Source organism: Ranitomeya variabilis, chromosome 7 (genome assembly GCF_051348905.1).
Source record: "Ranitomeya variabilis isolate aRanVar5 chromosome 7, aRanVar5.hap1, whole genome shotgun sequence".
Taxonomy (NCBI): Eukaryota; Metazoa; Chordata; class Amphibia; order Anura; family Dendrobatidae; genus Ranitomeya; species Ranitomeya variabilis.
In genome coordinates, this window is record NC_135238.1 from 148,187,470 (window position 1) to 148,206,997 (window position 19,528).

The following is a 19,528-nucleotide window of genomic DNA, read 5'->3' on the forward strand; positions in this document are numbered from 1 at the left end:
GCGCAGGCCAGTGCTATGGTCGAGGAGGTGGTGGTGGATGGTACTGTTCAAGGCGAGGGGGAGCTCAGCCCAGACTCCCCAAGGAGCCAGCCACCTGTGCTTAGTCCGGCAAGGGACTACCCACCACCTACCCGCCCCAGCCTGTCCACATCAGCGACCCTTGTTGCAGCGGCAGTGGCACGTCTCGAGGCGGGTAATGAAGACGCCTATATGAGACTCATGGCAGCTGCAGAGAAAGCAGCGGAGGCCGAGCGTGCAGAACGCCGTGAGGCAGCGGAGCGGGCAGAGAAAGCTGCAGAGCGGGCAGCGGAGCAAGCGGCGGCAGAGAGAGCAGCGGAGCGCCAGCACCGACTGGAGATGGCTCAACACGGGCTCCCGCTGGACGCCCCAGCACCACCAGAGTCCAGGGTTTCCAAAGTCCGGGCCGAGGACTTCCCTCTGCTTGAGAAGGATGGAGACCTGGATTCCTTCTTGCTGGCCTTTGAAAGGACCTGCCTTCAACACCATCTGGCCCCGGATCAGTGGGCAAGATACCTGACCCCCCGTTTGAGGGGTAAGTCCCTGGAAGTTTTGGGGGACTTACCTGCCGGGGCGGAGCAGGACTACAGCAGCATCAAGCGGGCCCTGATCCAGCACTACAACCTCACCCCGGAGTCCTACCGCAAGAAGTTCCGGAGCCTGCAGCGGGGCCCAAAGGACACCTGGACCGACCACATGCGGGCGTTGCTGAGAGCTGCAGAGCACTGGACCTCGGGTCTAGCGCTCACCACCCGCCAGGAGGTCCAGGAACTGTTCGTCACGGAGCAGTTCTTGTGGAACTGCCCAGAGGACCTCCAGCAGTTCCTCCGTGACCGGAAACCAAAGGGGGCTTCTGCTACAGCCGCCCTGGCAGATGAGTATGCCAATAACAGGGCGCCTGAGCCGAAGAAGCCTGCCAGCAGCACCTGGAGAGGGGGTAAGCCCAATCCTGCCCCTGTTTCCCCAGCCCCCAGAGTGCAAGGGGTGTACCCCCCTGCTGCCCTCTCCAGGCCAGGCGCAGAACCCAGACGTTGTCATCACTGCAACCAGCTGGGACACTTCAAGTCTGCATGTCCCCAGCGTCTTAAGGCCCCATCCCTGTCCCCGAAACCGTCCACTGTTTTATGTGTGGGAGGGGGTGGTGGGAGGTCCCTGGACAATTACCAACCCGTCACTATCGGCCGCACAGCGGTCATGGGACTGCGGGACACAGGCGCTGAACGAACCCTGGTACGTCCTGAGGTGGTGTCCCCTCAAGACTTGGTACCGGGAAAAACCCTTTCCGTCTCCGGAATTGGAGGCGTGGAACCGGCGCTGCCTGTCGCCAAGGTGTTTTTGGACTGGGGCGCCGGGAGGGGAGTGCGGGAGGTGGGAGTAACGTCAAATATTCCTGCCAATGTATTACTTGGGACCGATTTGGGGCGGATAGTGTCTCAGTATGTGGCCACTGAACCCCCAAGTTCGGCTCCCCAAGAATGTCATGACTCTACTGTGAATGTTGATGTGTTGAATGTGCCTCCAACAGTGGAGAAGGGATTGAAACCTGAGGGTAATCCATGCACGGACACCACACACACAGGGCTCACAGGGAGGACAGGTGAGGAGACTGTAGGGGAGAGCTCAGAGGTGGAGGGAGGGGCTGCTATGGGCAGTGTAGGGCCCCTAAGTGAATCCAGCCTGCTGAGTCTAGGGCCCCTGCAGGAAGAGGAACAGGCCATGGGGGGAGGAGGCGTCCCGGGAGAGGAGCCACCAGGTAAGCCCCCAGGGCAGGAGTTCCCCACACCCGGGATGTCAGGATGGCAGGGAAGTCTGCCTGACCCGGCGGCTTGGTCAGGAGCCGGAGGGAAGCAGGCGCTACCCATGGGCACAGCGGTCGTGGCCGCTGTCACCAGGAGTGGGAGCGCCGGAGCCCAAGGAGCCTTGCAGAGGTCCGACGGCTTCCCCCTCTCTGACCAAGTGGCTGCCGAGTCAGACAGCGGCCAGGAGACAGATCCCGGGGAGCTGACAGCGGATGTGGCAGTGTCGTCCATTCTCGCCACATCGAGTCAGGGATTTCAGGCAGCGTTGGAAGCTGATGCTAGCCTGAAAGCTCTCAAGGAGCAGGCGGCACCGCCTCCTGGGGAGTCAGACCGCGAGCGGGTGGTCTGGGACCAGGGATGGCTGTTCCAGGTAACGGTCCAGCAGGGTTCACCGGAGGCGTGGCCCAGGGACCGACAGTTAGGGGTACCCTATCCGCTCAGAGACAGAGGAGGAGGCAGGGACAGCCTCCGAAAGAGAGAGGGAGAGGCAGAGACAGCCTCAGAGAGAGAGGGAGAGGCAGAGACAGCCTCAGAGAGAGAGGGAGAGGCAGAGACAGCCTCAGAGAGGGACAGAGGAGGAGGCAGGGACAGCCTCAGAGACAGAGAGGAGGAGGCAGAGACAGCCTCAGAGAGAGACAGAGGAGGAGGCAGGGACAGCCTCAGAAAGAGAGAGGGAGAGGCAGAGACAGCCTCAGAGAGGGACAGAGGAGGAGGCAGGGACAGCCTCAGGGAAAGAGAGAAGGAGGCAGAGACAGCCTCAGAGAGGGACAGAGGAGGAGGCAGGGACAGCCTCAGAGACAGAGAGGAGGAGGCAGAGACAGCCTCAGAGAGAGACAGAGGAGGAGGCAGGGACAGCCTCAGAAAGAGAGAGGGAGAGGCAGAGACAGCCTCAGAGAGGGACAGAGGAGGCAGGGACAGCCTCAGGGAAAGAGAGAAGGAGGCAGAGACAGCCTCAGAGAGGGACAGAGGAGGCAGGGACAGCCTCAGGGAAAGAGAGAAGGAGGCAGAGACAGCCTCAGAGAGAGACAGAGGAGGAGGCAGGGACAGCCTCAGAAAGAGAGAGGGAGAGGCAGAGACAGCCTCAGAGAGGGACAGAGGAGGCAGGGACAGCCTCAGGGAAAGAGAGAAGGAGGCAGAGACAGCCTCAGAGAGAGACAGAGGAGGAGGCAGGGACAGCCTCAGAAAGAGAGAGGGAGAGGCAGAGACAGCCTCAGAGAGGGACAGAGGAGGAGGCAGGGACAGCTTCAGAGACAGAGAGGAGGGGGCAGAGACAGCCTCATGGAGTGACCGAGGAGGAGGCAGAGACAGCCTCAGAGAGAGACAGAGGAGGAGGCAGAGACTGCCTCAGAGAGACAGAGGAGGAGGCAGAGACAGCCTCGGAGAGAGACAGAGGAGGGGGCAGAGACCATGGTAATGCTGATGGGTTGTCCCGGCAAGGAGAAAGTGCGGAAGGGCGCACGGGGGAACACAGGAATGTGATGCCCCCTAGCGCCCTCTAAAGCAGGGAGGTGTGATGAGGGAACAGCCGCCATCTTGGACGGGCATACTAACACAGATTGGCGTGACTCCATTTTGTCTCCTGGTCACAGGTCTGCAGAGAGGAGTGCTCCTGGCCCCCACCTTTTCTAATGAACATAGTGCCTATTAGTATGGTAATTGGCTGAGCTCAGTGTAGATTGCAGAAGGTACTTCAAAGCTCAGGGAGGAAACCACACCAGCAGGGGGCTTGGAAATGCATGGGGGCTTAATTAAAGCACGCATGTCAAGTAGCCACTGGATACACATCTAGTATGGTCGTCCAGCCGAACCGTCTCTGACATGGAATCGTGAATTATGGACGCATCGTCCGAGGTACCGGCTCATAAAAAATATTCCCCTCGTCCTAAAGAAATGGTGCATCTAATAGTGCGACTCCGGTATCCGTGGGAGGTCTGAAACCCGAGATATAGAGATCAGCCTCCCACAGGGACCGAATGGGTCCAGGTTTGATCCCAGTACGACCGGCAGAACAAACCACAGGCGCTGGTACTGCCCGTGGGCTGATCCGATCATCCTGAGAGCAGTTATCCCATTTATTAGATATTGGAATAAATCTTGCAGGGAGGCAGAGGGGTGGAGATTGCTAAGCCCACCCAGCTACAGGGGGAGGGACACGGCAGGGTTAAGAGCTGGACCATGTGGAGAGTGGGTGACACTCAGAAGATGACCAGCTAAGAAACAGGGCACACGCCAGCCAGAGGGGGCAAGCACACGCTTTCTGGGGGCTGCCCGGCAACTAAAGTTTTGGACCTGCGGAACGCTGCGCCCCCCGGCTTCCACAAGCGACCTCTAACCTGGTAAAGTGACCTCCAGCTTTATACCTTAAGCCTTGTATCATTGTTGTTATATTGTACTCTGACTGTAACTCTTGATATATTGTGATTGTATATTTCTTGTAATTACCTAGTGCGCCCTTAAGGCAATTAAATCATAAATTAATTTTGGGCTGATCCTTTTACTCTGATTGCGAATCTTAGAATACCCAGTGTGGGTAACAGGGCAGTCATTCCGGCGGCCATTTGCTCTAGGTGCAGTTCCCTTACTGACCTGAGACACAAAGGGGGCGCCGGAGAGCTGTGCCTGTGTAGTGACGTCACGGATTGGTGACGTGGAAGGAACAGGGGCTTTCTTCACAGTCATTATCTCAGTAAATTAGAATACTCTATAACACCAGCTTGAAAAATGATTTTAACATCCGAAATGTTGGCCTACTGAAATGTATGTTCAGTAACTGCACTCAATACTTGGTCAGGACTCCTTTTGCGTCAATTACTGCATCAATGCGGTGCGGCATGGAGGTGATCAGTGTATGGCACTGCTAAGGTGTTATGGAAGCCCAGGTTGCTTTGATAGCAGCCTTCAGCTCGTCTGCATTATTGGGTCAGGTGTCTCTCATCTTCCTCTTGACAATACTCTATAGATTATCTATAGGGTTAAGGTCAGGAGAGTTTGCTGGCCAATCAAGCACAGTGATACTGTTGTTCGGAAACCAGGTATGGGTACTTTTGGCAGTGTGGACAGGTGCCGAGTCTTGCTGGAGAATGAAATTTACATCTCCAAAAAGATTGTCAGCAGAGGGAAGCATGAAGTGCTCTAAAATTTCCTGGTATTTGGCAAAAAATATATCTAAATATTTTTCTATCTACTGGCTAACACGGTACCAAGATATATTTCTTTCCTGTATCAAAACTGGTATTTGGCTGCGCTGACTTTGGTCTTGATAAAACACAGTGGACCTACACCAGCAGATGACATGGCTCCCCAAACCATCACTGATTGTTGCAGATGATATTCTAATTTTGTGAGATGCATGTATGTGTTAGGCCATATTTAGACATCAGTGAGTCACGCACATGGTCAATCTACGGTATTCGTGGGTTAGAATTCATACCCATTATAGTCTATGGGGCTATTCACATATTTTATAGAGGACAGTCTGGCAAAAAATAAATCCAAGTCCCAAATTAAAATTTCCTATGCATGTTCTATGGATAGTGAAAATCCCGGGCAGCACACGGCTGACATCAGTGTACAGTCCGCGAGTAACATTGTAATGGATAGCAGGAGAAGCCGTGTCATTTATTTTATCATCATCAGTAAAAACCGACACTGACCAAACATTGAAGAATCCTGGATCCACAGCACTGATGATCAATGGACTTACGTACAAGAAAAATCACGACCATCTGAATGAGGCCAGATACAGGGAGTCTGTGGATTCATAAATCTACTATATAGCCGCGCTTCCCATATCTCAGCATCTCGGTGTAGGGGTGGATACAGACAGCTGAGGGCCCCTGGGAAGAACTGTACAGTGGCCCCTTACTGCATCTAACAATCCACCAGTAATTGTGAGCTAGGACCTGGATTAGCTCATGTGCAGTGTACCTGACAGGAGGAAACGGCTAACAGCGCCTAACCTACGGGCCCCGTGTGCTGCCCCAATGGCATGGCCACCCCAATGGCATGGCCACCCCAATGGCATGGCCACCCCAATGGCATGGCCACCCCAATGGCATGGCCACCCCAATGGCATGGCCACCCCAATGGCATGGCCACCCCGGCCTTGTGCTCACTGGCATTGTCAACTGTTCAAGCTTTATTCATTGTGTCACATTAATTTAGTAAATTCACAGTACTGAGATAAGCCAAATTCATCTAGAAAGGACAAGTGGCATGAAGTATCCACCCAAGTACTGGACATATCCGACATGCTGCTCTTTATTATCCCCCCTCATTACAGATCAGGCCTGATGAAATCGGGGCTGCAGGGGGCGTTGCGCGGGGCTGCAGGGGGGTTGCGCGGGGCTGCAGGGGGGGGGGGGGTTGCGCGGGGCTGCAGGGGGGTTGCGCGGGGCCGCAGGGGGGGCGTTGCGCGGGGCCGCAGGGGGGTTGCGCGGAGCTCCTGCCGGGGGGCGCGGAGCAGCAGCGGCCGGGGGGCAGCAGGGAGAAGCACCTGCACGCTGCTCCCGGCTCCGGAGCGGACGCTGACAGGTCCATTACACTCCCCGTTGCTTTCTCAGCAGGCGCTGTGCAGGGAGAGCACCGATATCCTCCCATCACACTCCGCCTTGCGGTCACTCTGGCACCGCCGCCCCGGGCCGCACATACCGGGTACAGGTACAGCACCGCTCCCACCAGGATCAGGAGAAAGGTGATGGCGAATATAGCGAAGTCCAGCATCCTCCGTCCTGTGCCGGCAGCTGCAGCCCGGCCTGTGTGTCAGCGGCCCCGCCCCCGGCAGCCAGGAGCAATCGATGTGGAGTCCCGGAAGCGTCGTGGAAGTCGCGGACTAGTGACACGTGGGTAATTGTGGGGAGGAAGGTGCTGGGGGAGCGGGTCTGTGTCCGAGGCGGTGCCCGGCGATACATAGCGGAGTGTACAGCAGGTTGTGGCTGCGATGCACGCTGGGACTTGTAGTTCCACAGCACACTTATTGTAGCGCCAAGTGGAGCCTGCGCCTTACGTGCACTTTATTCAGAGTCCTATTATTTCCGTGCTACAGATGGAATTCCTGTCTCTCTTCCTTAGGACACGTTCAGTATTTGATCAGTATTTTACCTCAGTATTTGTAAACCAAAACCAGGAGAGGAACAATCAGAGGAAAAGTATAATAGAAACACGTCACCACTTCTGTATTTATCACCCACTCCTGGTTTTGGCTACAAATACTGAGGTAAAATCATAGAATGTTAGAGTTGGAAGGGACCTCCTGGGTCATCTGGTCCAACCCCCGGCTCAAAGCACGATTCACTAAATCATCCCAGACAGGTGTCTGTCCAGCCTCTGTTTGAAGACTTCCATTGAAGGAGAACTCACCACCTCTCATGGCAGCCTGTTCCACTCATTGATTACCCTCACTATCAAAAAGTTTTTTCTAATATCTAATCTGTGTCTCCTCCCATTCAGTTTCATCTCATTGCTTCTAGTCTTTCCTTGTGCAAATGAGAATAAAGATGATCCTTCTACAATGTGACAGCCCTTGAGAGATTTGTAGACAGCTATGAAGTCTCCTCTCAGTCTTTTTTTTTTCAAGGTAAACATTCCCAAATCCTCTAACCGTTCCTCATAGGACATGGTTTGCAGACCGGTCACCATTCTGGTCACTCTTCTCTGAACTTGCCCCAGTTTGTTGATGCCTTTTTTAAAATGTGGTGCCCAAAACTGGACACAGTATTCCAGATGAGGTCTGACCAAAGAGGAGTAGAGGGCAATAATGACTTCTTGTGATCTAGACTGTATGCTTCTGTTAATACATCCCAGAATTGCATTTGCTTTTTGCGCTGCTGCATCACACTGTTGAATCATGTTGTTCAGTTTATGATCTATTAGGCCGGGGTCACACTAGAGAGTTTTATGGACGTATGAGAGGTGCAAAAACTACACATTGCACACGGACCAATGATTCTCTATGGGGCAGCTCCTATCAGCCTTATATTTCTCGGCCGTATTTTACGGGCGTAGAAAATCGCAGCATGCTGCGTTTGTCAGCGTATAGTGCAAAAAATCCGCCAATGAAAGTCTATGGCGGCGAGAAAAATACGGATTACACACTGACCAGCAGTGTGACTTGTGAGAAATACGCAGCGGTGTTCTATAGAAAAGCCGGCAATTCAGTGCTGTGTACGGTAAAATCACACTGACAGGTTAGAATAGAATAGATAAAATAAATGTCTACACATAGTATAGGTATATATATATATATATATATATATATATATATATATATATATATGCCAAAAGACCAGAAATAAACGGCACTGTCTGTGAAATCGAGGTTGTCCCCATCTTGGACCCAGGTGTCGATCAGTAGTCAATCTGATACCAGCCACACAACGTGATCACGGGTGCTCTTCTGAAAAAACATGTAATTCCACTGCCATATGCGAGAAGAAAGAGAAGGCACTCACTGATAATAAAGGGTTAAATCACAGAAAAAACTGGTGTGGGCTCTTGCGCAATTTTCTCCTCCAGAGTGGGAAAGCCAGTGACTGAGGGCAGATATTAATAGCCTAGAGAGGGACCATGGTTGTTGCCCCCCCCCCCCCCCCGGCTAAAAACATCTGCCCCCAGCCACCCCAGAAAAAGGCACATCTGAAAGACGTGCCTATTCTGGCACTTAGCCTCTCTCTTCCCACTCCCCTGTAGCGGTGGGATACGGGGTAATAAAGGGTTAATGTCACCTTGCTAATGTAAGGTGATATTAAGCCTGGTTAATAATGGAGAGATGTCAATAAGACTCCTATCCATTATTAATCCAATAGTAATAAAGGGTTAATAATGCACACACATTATGAATAAATTATTTTAATGAAATAAATACACATGAGGTTTTTAAATCTTTATTGTATGCTCAATCCACCTGAAGACCCTTGTTCTGTAAAAAAAATAAAAAAGCAACAATATCCCATACCTCTTCGGGGTACAGTCATGTCCCACGCTGTAAATCCATCTGAAGGGGTTAAATAAATTTGCAACCAGGAGCCTGCTAATGCAGCTGCCCCTGGCTGTAAAAACTGGCAAATGAATGGAATGCAGGGGAACGTAGCATCGTAGTCTTGAAGCTCATCAAGAGAATGCCAAGAGTGTGCAAAGCAGTCATCAAAGCAAAAGGTGGCTACTTTGAAGAACCTAGAATATAAGACATAATTTCAGTTGTTTCACACTTTTTTGTTAAGTATATAATTCCACATGTGTTAATTCATAGTTTTGATGCCTTCAGTGTGAATGTACAATTTTCATAGTCATGAACTTTTGCTCTGTACTGTATATATATATAAAATCTCGCTGTAGGGATGCCATACGGATTACATACGGAGGTTTAGGCTATGTGCACACTTTGCGGATTCTGCTGCGGATTTTTCCGCAGCAGATTTGATGAAATCCGCAGTGCAAAAAGTACTGCGGATTTATCGCGTTTTTTTGTGCGGTTTCCACTGCGGTTTTAGACACCTGCGGGTTTTTAACATGGAGCAAGTGCCAAACCGCTGCGGATTCCGCACAAAGAATTGACATGCTGCGGAATGAAAACCGCTGCGTTTCCGCGCGTTTTTTCCGCTGCATGTGCACAGCGTTTTTGTTTTCCATACGTTAACATTGTACTGTACACCACATGGAAAACTGCTGCGGATCCGCAGCAAAAACCGCAAAGTGTGCACATAGCCTCACATGCGCAAAATACGCAGCCAGACCCTGCCTACGGATGACATACGGATCACCGTTCAGGGAACATTTCTTAATATTACGCCTGTAAAAAGCGGACCGTATTTCCCTACGCTAAGTGTGACCCCGACCTTAGTATACCCAAGTTTTTTTCACATGTGCTGTTGCTTAGCCCTATTCCTCCCATTCTGTGTATACATTTTTCATTTTTATTGCCCAGATGTAGTACTTTGGATTTTTCCCTGTTAAAAGCCATTCTGTTAGTTGCTGTCCACTACTCCAGTTTATTTATGTCTTTTTTAATCCTCTCTCTCTTCTCTAGTATTAGCTATCCCTCCTAGCTTTGTGTCAGCAGCAAATGTAATCAGTTTACCCTCAATTCCTTCATCTAAATCATTGATAAAGATGTTGAACAATACAGGGCCCAGGACAGAACCCTGTGCTACCCCACTTGAGACATTCTTCCAACTGGATGTGCAGCCATTTACGACCACTCTTTTGGTGGGACCGATCACTAAGCCAGTTATGAATCCATCTAACAGTTGCCTTGTCTATTCCATACTTAGTCATTTTCTCAATAAGGATGGTGTGAGATACTTTGTCAAATGCTTTGCTGAAGTCAAGATATACTATATCTTCAGCATTTCCCTGATCCACCCAGTCAGTGATTCTGTCATAGATGGAAATTAAGTTAGTCTGATATGACTTATTAGTTACAAACCCATGCTGACTCTGGTTAATCACTTCATTCTTATCCAGGTACTTACATGCATGTTGTTTAATTATTTGTTCAAAGATCTTTCCTGGTATAGAAGTCAGACTCACCGGCCTATAGTTCCCTGGGTCCACCTTCTTCCCCTTTTTGAAGATAGGAACAACATTTGCTCTTCTCCAGTCTTCTGGATACTGACCTAATACTGATAGTGTGAATGTGGCGTAAGAGTTCTGAAGTATTTAATTAATTACAAATGACCTTTAATTTCTAGGAAACAGGTGATTGTAAATGGAGCTTTTTACATGAATTTTGCTCAAGTAATTTGCATTCATGTAAGCCGGAAATAATTGCAGTGTGTATTGTGAGGAGCCTGTGACCGGACCTGCCCATCAGTCTGCCCCACCATCTGCCATTGTGAGACCCCCAGAGAGCAGAACATTCTGTGACCGGACCTGCCCATCAGTCTGCCCCACCATCTGCCATTGTGAGACCCCTGGAGAGCGGTGCAGTCTGTGACCGTGCCTGCCCATCATTCTGCCCCACCATCTGCCAGTTGTGAGACCCCCAGAGAATGATGCAGTCTGTGACCGGGCCTGCCCATCAGTCTGCCCCACCATCTGCCATTGTGAGACCCCCAGAGAGCAGAGCAGTCTGTGACCGGACCTGCCCATCAGTCTGCCCCACCATCTGTCATTGTGAGACTCCTGGAGAGCGGTGCAGTCTTTGACCGTGCCTGCCCATCATTCTGCCCCACCATCTGCCATTGTGAGACCCCCAGAGAACGATGCAGTCTGTGACCCGGCCTGCCCATCAGTCTGCCCCACCATCTGCCATTGTGAGACCCCGGAGAGCGGAACAGTCTGTGACCAGACCTGCCCATCAGTCTGCCCCACATCTGCCATTGTGAGACCCCCGGAGAGCGGTGCAGTCTGTGACCAGACCTGCCCATCAGTCTGCCCCACCATCTGCCATTGTGAGACCACCGGAGAGAGGAGCAGTCTGTGACCGGACCTGCCCATCAGTCTGCCCCACCATCTGCCATTGTGAGACCCCCGGAGAGCAGTGCAGTCTGTGACCGTGCCTGCCCATCAGTCTGCCCCACCATCTGCCATTGTGAGACCCCTGGAGAGCGGTGCAGTCTGTGACCGTGCCTGCCCATCATTCTGCCCCACCATCTGCCAGTTGTGAGATCCCCAGAGAATGATGCAGTCTGTGACCGGGCCTGCCCATCAGTCTGCCCCACCATCTGCCATTGTGAGACCCCCAGAGAGCAGAGCAGTCTGTGACCGGACCTGCCCATCAGTCTGCCCCACCATCTGTCATTGTGAGACTCCTGGAGAGCGGTGCAGTCTTTGACCGTGCCTGCCCATCATTCTGCCCCACCATCTGCCATTGTGAGACCCCCAGAGAACGATGCAGTCTGTGACCCGGCCTGCCCATCAGTCTGCCCCACCATCTGCCATTGTGAGACCCCGGAGAGCGGTGCAGTCTGTGACCAGACCTGCCCATCAGTCTGCCCCACCATCTGCCATTGTGAGACCACCGGAGAGAGGAGCAGTCTGTGACCGGACCTGCCCATCAGTCTGCCCCACCATCTGCCATTGTGAGACCCCCGGAGAGCAGTGCAGTCTGTGACCGTGCCTGCCCATCAGTCTGCCCCACCATCTACCATTGTGAGACCACCGGAGAGAGGAGCAGTCTGTGACCGGACCTGCCCATCAGTCTGCCCCACCATCTGCCATTGTGAGACCCCCGGAGAGCAGTGCAGTCTGTGACCGGGCCTGCCCATCAGTCTGCCCCACCATCTACCATTGTGAGACCACCGGAGAGAGGTGCAGGCTGTGACCGGACCTGCCCATCAGTCTGCCCCACCATCTGCCATTGTGAGACCCCCGGAGAGTGGTGCAGTCTGTGACCGTGCCTGCCCATCAGTCTGCCCCACCATCTACCATTGTGAGACCACCGGAGAGAGGAGCAGTCTGTGACCGGACCTGCCCATCAGTCTGCCCCATCATCTGCCATTGTGAGACCCACGGAGAGCGGTGCAGTCTGTGACCGGGCCTGCCCATCAGTCTGCCCCACCATCTACCATTGTGAGACCACCGGAGAGAGGTGCAGTCTGTGACCGGGCCTGCCCATCAGTCTGCACTCACTGTCCTAAAAATAGTCCTTTATTGCAACGGAAGAATCTTCAACAGGGGAGAATGTGAATTGTGACAGACGATGGCTTGAGGACCCGTGGAAGCGCAGCAGCGCGAAACGGCCGTCGTCTGTCACAATTCACATTCTCCCCTGCTGAAGATTCTTCCGTTGCAATAAAGGACTATTTTTAGGACAGTGAGTGCTCTCAGTTTTCTTCTTTCATTGGAATTTTCCTGCATACTTTTTTCAGATTGAGCACCCGATCCTTTTGGGGCGTTTATGGCACGTGGATGTGGTGAGTGTGAGGCGCAGTGAATCCTTGTTGCAATGGTGCGGATTCTTTGCTCTTTTATTATTGTGGCTGCCCATCAGTCTGCCCCACCATCAGCCATTGTGAGACCCCTGGAGAGCGGTGCTGTCTGTGACCGGGCCTGCCCATCAGTCTGCCCCACCATCTGCCATTGTGAGACCCCCGGAGAGCAATGCGGTCCATGAGGGAGTCTGCCATAGAAAGTGGAGGAGAACAGGGAATATTGGCAGCTAAAAATGACATCCACAACACATTTGCTGAAATAACGTGGCTTCCACTGTAGGGCGGCGGCAACACATTGCCATGTCTGCGACTACAATCATTAGTGCGCCGTGTCTACGACTACAATCATTAGTGCGCCGTGTCTACGACTACAATCATTAGTGCGCCATGTCTACGACAACAATCATTAGTGGGCAGCACGGTGGCGCAGTGGTTAGCACAGCAGCCTTGCAGCGCTGGAGTCCTGGGTTCCAATCCCACCTTGGACAACATCTGCAAAGAGTTTGTATGTTCTCTCCGTGTTTGCGTGGGTTTCCTCCGGGCACTCCAGTTTCCTCCCACATTTTCAAAGACATACTGATAGGGAATTTAGATTGTGAGCCCAAGGACAGCGATGATAATGTGTGCAAACTGTAAAGCGCTGCGGAATATGTTAGCGCTATATAAAAATAAAGATTATTATTATTAGTGCGCCGTATCTGCGACTACAATCATTAGTGCGCCGTGTCTGCGACTACAATCTTTAGGTCGGTTTCACACTTGCGTATGGAGCAGCTGCAGACTTCCTCCGTGAAGCCCCGCCCTCTGCCGCTAGCTCCGCCTACCTCTGCATGCGGCCGGCATGCGGCCTGTGTAACTATATTTAACATTAGGGACGCAGGTCGTGCGGCTGTATGCGGAGGCTGCCGCATGCGGCGTTTTGACGCTGCAGCTACCAGCGTAGGACGCAGCCTGTAGCATTTTTTTTTTTAATCTGCAGCGTCAAAACGCCGCATGCGGCACCATCCGCATACTGTGGCAGGACCTGCGTACCTAATGTTAAATATAGGCCGCATGCAGAAGTAGGCGGAGCTAGCGGCGGAGGTGCAGCGGGGGCTGGGGCTTCACGGAGGAAGTCCGCAGCCCCCCGCAGATCAAATAAACGCTAGTGTGAAACTAGCCTTAGTGCGCCGTGTCTGCGACTACAGTTAATAGTGTCCCGTGTCTGCGACTACAATCATTAGTGCGCCGTGTCTGCGACTAAAATCGTTAGTGCGCCGTATCTGCGACTACAATCATTAGTGCGCCGTGTCTGCGACTACAATCATTAGTGCGCCGTGTCTGCGACTACAATCATTAGTGCGCCGTGTCTGCGACTACGATCATTAGTGCGCCGTGTCTGCGACTACAATCATTAGTGTGCCGTGTCTGCGACTAAAATCGTTAGTGCGCCGTATCTGCGACTACAATCATTAGTGCGCCATGTCTGCGACTACAATCATTAGTGCGCCGTGTCTGCGACTACAATCATTAGTGTGCCGTGTCTGCGACTACAATCATTAGTGCGCCGTGTCTGCGACTACAATCATTAGTGCGCCGTGTCTGCGACTACAATCATTAGTGCGCCGTGTCTGCGACTACAATCATTAGTGTGCCGTGTCTGCGACTAAAATCAATAGTGCCCCGTGTCTGCGACTACAATCATTAGTGCACCGTGTCTGCGACTACAATCATTAATGCACCGTGTCTGCGACTACAATCATTACTGCCCCGTGTCTGCGACTACAATCATTAGTGCACCGTGTCTGCGACTACAATCATTAATGCACCGTGTCTGAGACTACAATCATTAATGCACCGTGTCTGCGACTACAATCATTACTGCCCCGTGTCTGCGACTACAATCATTAGTGCGCTGTGTCTGCGACTACAATCATTAATGCACGTGTCTGCGACTACAATCATTAATGCACGTGTCTGCGACTACAATCATTAATGCACGTGTCTGCGACTACAATCATTACTGCCCCGTGTCTGCGACTACAATTATGTATTTATAATAGTCAGCTATAGTCATCTGAGCTGTTTGTAGTAAAACTTGTCCCATTATCAGCATAGGCTACAAGAAATAGGATATAACATTTTTTCCTATAGACATTCACATTAAATGAACGTAGTAGGATTGGAAATTATTATTATTATTTTTATATGTGTGTAAAACTCACATTTCGTTTTGGACTCAGCTAGCTTCAGGGTAAAGACATGTTATTATCTATGTATCCCTGTTTTAAATGTATATTCATATGTGTGTTTTTAATTATGCTTTTAATTTGCACCTGTTGCTGCTCACGCTGATTGGGGTGAACCATGCCGGGAGGGCGGTGTTTCACACTTACCTCCCCAGGCATCACTTCCTCTCGGTGTGGACCCGTAGAAGCGCCGTTGCTTGGCGTGAAACGGCCGTCGTCCCCTCTCCCCGCTCACCTCATTTGTCGTTGTTTCCCCCGTGCCGTGAAGATATGTTCACATTCATGTTACTTCAATAAAAGGACTAATCCGCACTACAGGTTTGGTGAGTGTTGCCGCATTTTTTTCTTTTTTTACCGCATATATTTGTCTTCATTCTGGATGCGAGCACCTCCCAGACACGTCAGAATCTCCATGTAAATCTTACACCCCACGGTGTATCTCGTACGCTAGGCTGTGCTGCCACTCTTTTTTCTTCATAGACTGTGCATTGATTGACTATTTTGAGCACGCACGCCAGAGCTGGAGAAAGTGGGTTGTTTTCAGAGACGACTTTAGAGGTGCATAGTTACGCACCAAATCATGGAATCTGAGACTTTACCTGTGCGGCCAAGCCTGCAAGCCGGCCGGGAGGACGCTGGAAACTATTTTAATGAGTGTGAGCGGGTGGACGAGGTGCAAATGCTGAGTCTAAAATCGTTAGAACATAAGTTAACCAATCTCTCCGAAAGGGAGATGAGATTGTTCTGGACCAATAATTCCCTGCAATCCTACGTGGACAATGGACGTGTGCCTAGAGGACTACGCGTCTGGAAAGAAATGTCGCATTTTAACAATGATGCAGATTTAAAACTGGAATGGGAGAACATTATGATCAGGTGCTCCCAAGATCTATTAAAATTGGTCCTAAAATCTAATATACAAAACTACGAGAATGTGAATGCAGAAATATTAAAAACACAGTCTGAATTAAAAAACAGAATGACTGATAGTCAGTGGACAACTTTTAACAAAAAATTAGATTCTAAACTCACGCTGATGCAGATCGACATTAAATCTAAGAAACGAGATAAATTTTTACGAGACAAAAATGATTATGACTCCGGAAAAGTCTTCACATGGAATAAAATACCAAACAAAATTAGAGAGAATAAAGAGACACGAACACAGGAAGGGGGATTTAGACAATCTAAACGTAAATTTCGTAAACGGAATCATGGTGCAAAAAGAGACTACTTGACTACGGAGTCGGACTCCAGCCTCAGTGAAAGCGGCACGAACAACATTGATTCCTCTGAAGAATTGAATTCAGAATTTCCCTCTACCTCTTCGCTCCCTTTAGGAGGAAAACCCGGAGAAGTCAACGCAAACACCGCCCAAAGAGGACGGAACAAGAGGAAATTTGTCTCTTGGAGATAGACGCAGCACATAACGCAGATTGCGTTATAAATCTAACCCAACGTGAATTGGATTCTGCACATTTATCATTATTGTCAAAAGGCCTTAATTTTTGCGTACCTGTTTCCTTTGATTTCTCCACTTTCCAGATTGATTTATTTAAAGCAACCCGAAAAATTCATTTACATAAATCTTTTTCCACAAACTCTGTTAATTCGGTAGTCTTAGAGGGTGAGCAACCTTGTCAGATAGGAGCCCTTGGCTTCATGGCCGGGGACAAAGAAGGGGCTTTGGCGGATATACGAGAGGATGCCATGCTCCTACTCAGTATTACCGATGAAATAAATACAATTGGGGATTCCACACCTGTCACCATCGGTCCTTTCCTTGGTGGGATCCCCTCCACATACATGCCCCCCGTTTCCCCTGGAAACGTAGTGGACCTCTTTGAAACTTTGGTATTGAAAGACATAGAGGCCCTGGTATATAAAAAATCACCCACTAATTTGACTGCAGCTGAGAAAAAAGCCTTAAAGGATATGGCAGAATGGACAGACGTGATTATACGTCCAGCTGATAAAGGAGGCAAAGTGGTATTGATACCTAGGGAGATGTATATATTAGAAGCCCACAGACAACTGTCAGACAAAAACGTTTATGTGAAATTAAAGGGAGATTGTACACAGAAATATAAAGGGGAACTTTGTTCATTCTTGCGTAAAGCAGTAGAGAATAAAATAATCACACAAAATAAAGCTGAAAAATTATTTCCCCTATTTCCTAAAAAACCTCACTGGTACTACCTCCCTAAGATCCACAAATCTGTCACATCTCCTCCCGGGAGACCTATCGTATCAGGGATCGGGTCACTAACCGAACCACTCTCTAGATATATTGATTGGCTGTTGCGCCCCCTCCTAAAGAACATCCCCTCATACATAAAAGACTCAGACTCATTTTTGAAACACGTACATGATGTCAATTGGCAGCCGGGGTTCTCCCTGGCATCCATAGATGTGGTCAGTCTGTACACTAATATCCCACAGGATCTAGGCATTCGTTCTGTCAGACGCATTCTAGACACTACTGACAATAGCCCTGAATATGTGGACTTTGTGTGTGAGGGTCTTCAATTCGTCTTGACTCACAATGCCTTCAGTTTCCTTGATACCTGGTACAGACAGACCACTGGGACTGCCATGGGGACTCCGGCTGCATGTACTTTTGCCAACTTATTCATGGCAGTTTTTGAGGAGGATTATATATATTCTCGCCGAAATACCTATCTGGAACACATCAGAACATATTTAAGATATGTCGATGATGTATTCCTGATATGGGATGGAACTGAAACCGAATTTACTCAATTTGTTGATTTCTTGAATACAAAAAACACCATGGGGATGTCCTTTACATCTAATTTTGGCGGTGAAAAACTGGAATTTTTGGATGTAGCAATTGAGATTCAGGATAATAGAATATGCACATCCATCTTTCGTAAACCTACGGCCATTAATTCATGCCTACATTTTAAGAGTTTCCATCCTCCCCATGTAAAAAGGTCGCTGCCGTATAGCCAATTATTAAGAACCAAAAGAATAAATAACACTCCTTACGGTTTTTATGAACAGACAAACGAAATGTGTCAGCGTTTTCGAGATAGAGGATACCCAGAAGATATCTTAAAAAACGCTATTGAACGGGTTAATGTCCAGTCTGGTAATTTACATACCAAACCTAGTCTACCAAAACGTTTTAACTTTTGTTTCCAATACAGTTCTATGGACAGAGAAATCAGATCCGTAATAAGGAAACATTGGCATATCTTGGAGAGAGATAGGGATCTGGCTGGTATAGCTGCCAGCGGACCCCTTATTTCTAACAGACGCAGTCAAAGAATAAGGGATGTGCTAGTTAGAAATCGTATAGTAGACAATAAAACTACTTGGTTAGAACGGATGACCCCAACAGGCAATCACCGATGTGGACAATGCCGTTTTTGTGATTTCCATATTCAGGATGCTGTATTAAGTATTGGTCCCTGTAAACATAGGGTTACACAATTTATCACCTGTAAAACAGATTTTGTGGTTTATGTTGTTTTTTGTCCCTGCAAAAGGTTCTACATTGGGAAAACGATAAGAAAACTCTATGTTCGTTTTAGGGAACATTACAATTCTGTAGAATCTGGAAAAGGTGTTCCCAGGTTAATCCAACATATCCGGGAATGCCACAGAAGTAATCCCAAGGTATTAACCTTTGCAGGGATTGAGAAGGTTTCTTTACCGAAACAAGGAGGAGATTTACAGAAATTGTTACTACAGCGGGAAGCTAGGTGGATTTTGAGAACTAAAGCCACAGGTCCAGCTGGCCTGAACGAAAAAATAGATATGTCAGTATTTTTGTGAAACAGTTGGATATGATAATTCTTAGATTTTGATCTGTACTAACATTGTTTTCTTTATATTTCATAAATTGATAAACAATAGATATAGATGAATTAATGTATTTATAATAGTCAGCTATAGTCATCTGAGCTGTTTGTAGTAAAACTTGTCCCATTATCAGCATAGGCTACAAGAAATAGGATATAACATTTTTTCCTATAGACATTCACATTAAATGAACGTAGTAGGATTGGAAATTATTATTATTATTTTTATATGTGTGTAAAACTCACATTTCGTTTTGGACTCAGCTAGCTTCAGGGTAAAGACATGTTATTATCTATGTATCCCTGTTTTAAATGTATATTCATATGTGTGTTTTTAATTATGCTTTTAATTTGCACCTGTTGCTGCTCACGCTGATTGGGGTGAACCATGCCGGGAGGGCGGTGTTTCACACTTACCTCCCCAGGCATCACTTCCTCTCGGTGTGGACCCGTAGAAGCGCCGTTGCTTGGCGTGAAACGGCCGTCGTCCCCTCTCCCCGCTCACCTCATTTGTCGTTGTTTCCCCCGTGCCGTGAAGATATGTTCACATTCATGTTACTTCAATAAAAGGACTAATCCGCACTACAGGTTTGGTGAGTGTTGCCACATTTTTTTCTTTTTTTACCGCATATATTTGTCTTCATTCTGGATGCGAGCACCTCCCAGACACGTCAGAATCTCCATGTAAATCTTACACCCCACGGTGTATCTCGTACGCTAGGCTGTGCTGCCACTCTTTTTTCTTCATAGACTGTACAATTATTAGTGTGCCGTGTCTGCGA

The 19,528-nt window shown here is 49.3% G+C and overlaps 2 protein-coding genes across 5 annotated transcripts in view; one reads left to right on the forward strand and one right to left on the reverse strand.

Moving 5' to 3' along the window:
- Nucleotides 1–6,607, reverse strand: part of CYP20A1 (cytochrome P450 family 20 subfamily A member 1) — a 72,581-nt gene extending 65,974 nt beyond the window's left edge. The window contains exon 1 of one of the 2 annotated variants that reach the window (XM_077272006.1): nucleotides 6,468–6,607. In XM_077272006.1, coding sequence (XP_077128121.1) covers nucleotides 6,468–6,539 — 72 coding nt within the window. In that variant the 5' untranslated portion in view covers nucleotides 6,540–6,607. The remainder of the gene's footprint in view (nucleotides 1–6,467) is intronic. The other variant, XM_077272007.1, reaches the window with a different exon arrangement.
- LOC143784141 (alpha-aspartyl dipeptidase-like) overlaps nucleotides 6,514–19,528 on the forward strand; it is a 76,992-nt gene continuing 63,977 nt past the window's right edge. Inside the window, exon 1 of one of the 3 annotated variants that reach the window (XM_077272009.1) lies at nucleotides 6,514–6,662. In XM_077272009.1, the coding sequence (XP_077128124.1) occupies nucleotides 6,514–6,662 (149 nt within the window). Of the gene's footprint in view, nucleotides 6,663–7,373; nucleotides 7,393–19,528 lie in introns of those variants that run through there. The other 2 variants (XM_077272010.1, XM_077272011.1) reach the window with 2 other exon arrangements.